General features: G+C 38.3%; 1 protein-coding gene across 1 annotated transcript; it reads left to right on the forward strand.

Moving 5' to 3' along the window:
- The first annotated feature begins 2,978 nt into the window (after nucleotides 1-2,978).
- Nucleotides 2,979-7,512, forward strand: LOC110954879 (C-type lectin domain family 4 member M-like). Its single transcript, XM_051954691.1, has 5 exons — nucleotides 2,979-3,027; nucleotides 3,736-3,834; nucleotides 5,422-5,564; nucleotides 6,461-6,570; nucleotides 7,023-7,512. Exons 1-5 carry the CDS (start codon nucleotides 2,979-2,981, stop codon nucleotides 7,153-7,155), a joined length of 534 nt encoding a protein of 177 aa, XP_051810651.1. The 3' UTR covers nucleotides 7,156-7,512.
- The last annotated feature ends 289 nt before the right edge of the window (nucleotides 7,513-7,801 follow it).

Genomic DNA, 7,801 nt, shown 5'->3' on the forward strand with positions numbered 1-7,801 from the left:
TTGTCCCATGGCTGTGGTGAGGTTTTCATCCATCCTTCAGAAATACACTTCAGAAACCAAACAAAGCAGTGTGCAAATGACAACTGACTCCTATTCTGTGGCTTCTTCAAATTGATTGCCTTTACTCCTACATCACAGTCTTGTCATTCAAGGAGAAAATAAGTCTCTTTCAAACTGTAAACGAGCAGGTAGCTGAGTTATATAGAAGAAAACTTTTTAGTTTTAATTTAGTTAACTTTGTGTTGAATTTTTCCTCTCCATCTTTTGACCTCTCAGACACATCTTGGAGCTCCATGGGGAGTCTTCACCCACCGGTTGGGAACCACACGAAAGACGTGACTCTCTAGAGGAACATAGTGAAAATCTATTACAGATTAAGGATTAATTACTTCATCATGTGGCCTCTGACTGCTTGATATGATGGGAAAACCTCCAAATGTGGTTTATTTTGGAAATTTTTCAAAGCTAAGTGTGCAAAATGTAAAGAAAATCCATGCAGATGATTTGGTGCATTAGCAATGTAAGTGGAAGGAAGCTTCCAGAGAAAAGACACATCCATATATATGAGCCTTTCTCTGTGGATCAGCGGGATCCATCCACTTATCATACATACATTAGCATACTGTATGTGATTCCTTATTTAAAATAAATTGACTTTCAAGCCAATGCAGTTCAATGCACTAATGCACACTTCAGCAGGGTGTCTGTATTTAAAAGCTTATATACAATATATATATATATATATATATATATATATATAATGCTTAGAATTTAAAAGAGATAAAACAGTGAACTTTTTTCCTTCAGTAATAACTAAGCTGTGTTACTTCTGACCCCCTGTATTATTCAACCATTTATTTTAACTTAAAAAATAGAAAACTTGTGACTGTCTTTCTGTTTATCTTGGGCTCTATTATGCTTTTTAGCTTACAACAATACCGTGATGCATTCATGGTGCACTGTGTGCAGCAACAGACCTGGAACCAAACACAGCAAAGCTTTAATTCAGCTCTCAGCACTATCTAATCTCTGTGAAGCAGTTTTAACAGTTCGGTCTGCCGGAGCCGGAGAGACACTCAGCGCTCTCGGCGTTTCTTTCGGCAGTAAAGAGAAGGCACTAGGGGCTCCACGTGGAGGGAGAGATCAATACTTAGCACAGCACAGCAGCAGCCCTGACAGCCTGTAATGGAGCAGCGAGGAAAATCAAAACATCAGCTGCTTGGACTGCTGGCATGTCAGCCTGACACACGGTGCTGTCATTTTGCAAATGTTGAAAACGACACATTTGTGCGGTCACGTTACTCCGGATCTTTTCCCAGCATTCTGTTAGAGCTGCCACTGTGGCAAAGGTCTGAGCTGCAGCTGGAATAAAGTAAATTCCTCATGTAGAGGAATGCAGGACGGCTTGCTTTTAATATGACATTTAGAGCTTCCTCAGCAGTGCTTTGGCTTGTGAGTTGTTTGAGTGAGTTGTGTTGCTGTGTCAAAGAGAAACGTCAGGTTCTTCGTTAGAGTTTTCAAATCATGGAGCAGATAAAAACAGACTTGGAAAATAAAGATGGGACATTATGGGACAAATAGATCTGAATGTAATTACAATTGTCTATTACACTAAATTATAATGCTGCTTAGAAGACAGTTTCAGCAAAATGGTCGACAAGTTCATCATTCTTAGTACTTTCCAGCTCTAAGAATTTTTTTAAATAGTCTGCAGATGGCAAAAAATGCAATTTTACAAATAAAATAGAAAGAACTGGACTTCCCTTTGTTGAGAAACTGCTAGCCTAGCAGTCTAGTATCTGGATGTGAGTCACCATCGTAACCCTAAAAACCCCGGGTTAAACCTGAAGTGGCCTTGCTCAGATTACTTTTTTTATATTCTGCATGTGTGTGTGTGTGCAGCTTCAGGTAGAACTGATGTCTGTTTGAACTGTAGGTGTCAAGATAAATAAATCTGATGTCTACATTCAGCCTCTATGTCTTCATCAATCAATAATTCAAAACCACAGATTATTTCATCCAAAAAAAAAGGATTGATTTTACTAATTAAGGCCCAGAGATGTCAATGCCCTTCAGTATAAATGTGCTTAAAGTGTTTTTGTCTGTACTGTACATTACTGAGTTTGCAGTTTAGGAGTTTCTCACAGAGCTTACCTTGTATCTCAGTCATGCCACACTGAAACTGACAGTGTGTCCTGGGCCTCTGTGGGAAGTTAATCAGTGGGAAAAGGGAACAGAAATTAGAGAAAATGAAAAAATCAGCAGAGTGAGAGAAAAGAAGAGGGTGGGAGGATCCAAACTGCCACTTTCTGATAAGCAAACTTAGCTCGGGAATTGTACTTTGTCTCGTGGAATGACTGTGGCCAAAAATTACCTCGAATGTGAACAGTCAGCACAGTTGTACAGATTTTTCTCGACCAATCACTTTAGGTCAGACAATTGATGACAGGGACACAAGGGACATCCTATTTTCCACACAATAAATAATGTGGCATTAACATGCTTTGACTTTTCCACTTAGTAGAAGCATCTGAATGTGAATGCATCTGTACTGAGCAGGTTCAGCAAGGTAAGTTCATATTTATTAGAGGTTGTTTCCATTCAGATGATTAGATAATGCGCTGTACTGTAAGTAAGAACTTCTGCAGACTTTCAACTGCAGTTCTATTTGCAGTACAGTTATACGGCGCCATTTGGATAAAACTTTGAAAAATTAGTTGAAACACTCTGTTCCTATATGCTAAAGACTTTACAATGTATTTTTTCCCCTATTTTTTTCGTAAATTTCACAGGTTTTCAATGTACATGATCAATAGATACTGCTTCAAAAATTGTGTAAAAAAAAAAAACATGGAAGGCTTAAGTATGATTACAATTTTTTTTGCTAATTTTACAACCTAATAGTGTTTTTGTTGTCTGAAAATCTACAAATTTCTCATCAGAAGACAAACTGCAGGACCATAGTCAGGATGGATACGATGGAAATTGATGATGACACATACTCAGGCAGGAACCTCGTTAAACAAGGTATGGTATCATCCTGAAAAAAATAAAGACAGCATAATAAAAACCTTAACTTTGACAAACAAAAGGGGGGAAAAAAGGAGGTAAAATATGAGCTTTTGAACACTAGCGTGCTTGTATGCTTCAGTGTAAAAGCAATAACGTTAAAGCCCTCCATTATGGAATTTGCCAAAAATGTTCCATGTATAGACAGCTGTTTATTACAGCTTTGATATCCATGGTTGTAGATCTGTTTATTTTAAATGAATGAAACTGTTTATGAGTGCAGATATTTTGGGAAAATGTTGAATTCATTTATTTTAAATGAAATCCGCAACACATTGTCTGAGTACTGTCTGAGGGACTTGGCCAATAAAAATGAAATTCAGATCAATTTAATAGATTCCTGTGATTTCCCAGATAATATAATAAAAATGGTCATTATGTTAAGTACAAACGGCTTTGCATTTTCTTCTGACCACATCTGCTGCTGTAAATAAGCTGGGCATGCAAACTATTTCTAGAAGGTCAAAGAGAAAACACTATCAATAAGAATTTGGCAGTAAAGAGATATTTTTCCTTTTGCATAATTACAATTCAAGAAAAGATGCTGCAGTGGCGTATCTATTTGAGTAGGATAAATGCTCAATTATAGTGAACAGTGTTTACAGTGTTTACTTAAGCAAAAAGCAGCGCTAACAGTTACCTGTTTTCTTACTTGTGGTTTGACAGATTTTCACAGAAGCAACCGGCCCTCCAAATGTGTCACTGTGTGTCTTGGATTGCTGTGTGTTGTGTTGTTGGCTGGTAACGTAGGACAAGTTATCTTCTGTAAGTGATTTGTTTGTTGTCACTAAAAATGTGAATTATGTATTTTAGGTATTTCACTTGGTCTTCAATATTTATAAAAACACATCCAGCTGAAGGTGGTCATGTGAAAATAGAAAGGAGACAAAATTACAACTTTATCCAACAAACATTTTAATACTTCGGGGAACGGTTCATCTTTTAATTTTCTTACTTCACAGATGAGATAATCAGCCATCGTTCATCAAACTTCGATGCTCTGACGCAAGACAAGGCCTCCCTGACAGCAGAGAGAGATGGACTGCAGAGCCGTTTTGATGCTTTAGCTAATGAGAAAACACAGCTCCAGAGCTCTCTCAGTAACCTGACCAAAGAAAAAGACCAACTGAAGCAAAGTTACAATTCTGTGGCTGCTGAAAGAGATGAGTTCAAGGCCAATTTCAACAATGTGAAAATGGAGAAGGACCAGTTGCAGGCAAATTTCAACACCTTGAAACAGGACAGCGACCAATTACAGAGAAGCTATAATGACACTCATACCAGTCTTGATCAGCTGCAAACTGATCACAAGACTCTGACAGCGAGTAAAGACCAGCTGCAGAGCCGTTTTGATGCTTTAGCTAATGAAAAAACACAGCTCCAGAGCTCTCTCAGTAACCTGGTGAAAGAAAAAGATCAACTGAAGACTGAAAGAGACAAGTTCAAGGCCAATTTTAGCAATGTGAAAAATGAGATGGACGAGTTGCAAGAAAATTTTAACATCTTGAAACAGGACAGCGACCAATTACAGAAAAGCTATAATGACACTCATACCAGTCTTGATCAGCTGCAAACTGATCACAAGACTCTGATGGCGAGTAAAGACCAGCTGCAGAGCCGTTTGAATGCTTTAACTAATGAGAAAACACAGCTCCAGAGCTCTCTCAGTATCCTGACGACAGAAAGAGATCAACTGAAGCAAAGTTACAATTCTGTGGCTACTGAAAGAGATGAGTTCAAGGCCAATTTTAACAATGTGAAAATGGAAAAGGGCCAGTTGCAGGCAAATTACAACACATTGAAACAGAAAAGCGACCAATTGCAGAAAAGTTATAATGACACGCATGCGAGTCTTGAGCAGTTACAAACTGATCACAAGAATCTAACAGTGAGTAAAAACCAGCTACAGACCAAAAACAGTAAACTGCAAAGAGAAAAGGATGAACTACAAACTCTTTATACTGCACATATAGCGGAAAGCAATCAGTTGCTGAGCAATTATTCTTCATTGAAGAGGGACAAGGAGCTGTTGCAAAGAAGCTATAATACACTGACCTTACGTAAAATTATCCTAGACAGCAGTTACAGTTCACTACGGGAAGAGAACAACCAACTGAAAGCCAGGTATGGTACTCTGAGCAACGAAAAGGACCAGCTGCAGAGAAGTGTCAGCAGTTTGTCAACATATAGGGATCAGCTGCTAAAGAAAGTCGACAAGATGACCGCCAAAGTAAAATGTAAACTTTTCCTCTTTTTGTCTTATGGTTTTACTGTTGAAGTTTTCAATTATCTGCTCTTGTATTCTTCGCATTTTTGTGATATTTTGTCTCTCGCCCTGTTTTCAATTTGCAGACATGCTTTGTCCGAACAACTGGAGGAAATTTGAGACAAGTTGTTATTTTGTTTCAACCACTGAGAAAAACTGGGCGGAAAGCCGAAAAGCCTGCATCGCTGTGGGAGCAGATCTGGTCAGCATCGAAAGCAGACAGGAACAGGTGAGAAATAAAGAAGCTGGATGTATATTAAGTAGGTGTGATCAGGTGTTTATTTTAATGGTGGGACTAAAAAAATGCATGTAATTAATTATAGGCGTTGTGATCAGTTAATCACAGTCAATCACATAGCAATATTTGACACAATCAGCAAAGTTTTTCAATTGAAATACATTTTGGTTGATGACTGAATCGATGAATAGACGTGAATTTAAACAACAAAATTGTCTATGTTTCATTTAAATGTGTCTGTGCATTTTCATCTGTCTCCTACATTCACAGATTTCTGCAAATTCAAAGTGTAATTATAGCTAATATATTCAACATTTTAAGACTTTTTGTAAACTCCAGCACTTTCAGTATCTTGAAAAGTGGTCTGTTGTGGAATGGCTACACCATTTGCGCAAATCAGGACTGCTGTTGTTAATGTTAGCTCTGGAAATTTGGGAACGGAGAAAAGTGCAACTAGACGAGCCCTCAGTAGAGGGCAGAATCACGCCCATGCATGATACTCTGTATCAGTTTTGATCATCCTACGTATATCCCTTCCTACTTGATCTGCTGACCTGAGCAGGGGACCTTAGACTGATCTTCAGTGCCAAGTTTGATTATCCTGGCTTCAGCACTGCAGCTGGCATTCATCTTGTTGCAGTAGCTAGTTTGCTAATGGCTGTGTGGAGCCTGTGGTAGTTTATTTTAAGTTACTATATATAAAAAAAAAAAAACTTCAACTGAAAATTTAGAGAAGAGGAAGAAAACAAATGTGTGTGTGTGTGTATATATATATATATATATATATATATATATATATATATATATATATATATATATATATATATATATATATATACACACACACACATATATAATTGTATCTTTTGTCTGTGCTATTCTAACAGGTCTTTGTTAATGGGATACTGAACGCAGGCCAACAGGTTTGGATTGGTCTTACTGACAGTTATACAGAAGGGGTCTGGAAGTGGGTGGATGGAACCTCAGTCACCACAACGTAAGTTCCAACACCAGAGTGTATGAACCAAAAATTACAATTTGATTTCCTGTATTTAGAAATTCTGCACTTACAAATGTTTTTTTCAATCAACAGTAAATTAAAGGGTTATGAAAAATGATGAATTTTGTATTTTACTGAGCACACTGTCAAGCTCAGACCTTACACAGCTGCATCCACAGAGACATCATTGCATCAAAATTCACAATCTTGTCAGAGTGCATTGGAAAACATGCAGAGGTGGTGATGGGGGTGGTTTAAAAATTCCATTACTGCACAAGGACTCTACATGGTACTATTTCTATGTAAATGAGAGTTAAATGAAAAGAAAAACTGAGTTGCAATCCCTTCAGTCACAGCTTAGCTCAGAAACAACAGGTCAGAGTAGTTGAAAAACAAAACTGAGTGCTGTTTGAAAAAGAAAATTGTTTCTCTGCTATCTGGCACATTAGGTACTGGCAGCCTGGGCAGCCCAACAGCTATGGTGGGGACCAGGACTGTGGAGAGTTTGTGCAGAAATCATCATTGGGAGAATGGAACGATGAAGGCTGCTCACATGACCAGGCCTGGATCTGTGAGAAATAAGACCACAGGACTTTACGGTGTTAACTAAAGGTGTGCTGGACTGTTGTTCAAGGACAAGCAGTATTGACGCGTTTGTTACTGTCAGCTTACCCTGTATAAACAATGAACTGATCCTACAAAACTATCAAGTATTATTTAAAGCCTGTTGTCTCATGCCTCGGTGCCCCAGAGCTCATTTTTTCCATCCAAAGATGATTCAGAACATATCAGTGATGTTGCACTAGCTGACATTTTCCTTCAGTACAATAAACAAAGAGACTGTAGTTCATTTTGAGTCCCACATACATTGCCCAGCCAAAAAAAAAGTCACACACTGATATTTTGTTGGACTGCTTTTAGCTTTGAGTATGGCACTCATTTGCGGTGGCATCGTTTCCATAAACTTCTGCAAAGTCACTGCATTTATTTCTGTCCAGAGTTGCATTAATTTTTTCACCAAGATCTTGTATTGATGATGGGAGAGTCAGACCGCTGCACAAAGTCTTCTCCAGCACATCCCAAAGATTCTCACTGGGGCTAAGGTCTGGACTTCTTTAAGGCCAATCCATGTGTGAAAGTGATGTCTAATGCTCCCTGATCCAATCATTCAGAATGTGAGCCCCAAGAATCCTTACATCATCATCTTGGAACATGTCCATGCCAGCAG

The sequence above is a fragment of the Acanthochromis polyacanthus genome, chromosome 10 (genome assembly GCF_021347895.1).
Source record: "Acanthochromis polyacanthus isolate Apoly-LR-REF ecotype Palm Island chromosome 10, KAUST_Apoly_ChrSc, whole genome shotgun sequence".
Taxonomy (NCBI): Eukaryota; Metazoa; Chordata; class Actinopteri; family Pomacentridae; genus Acanthochromis; species Acanthochromis polyacanthus.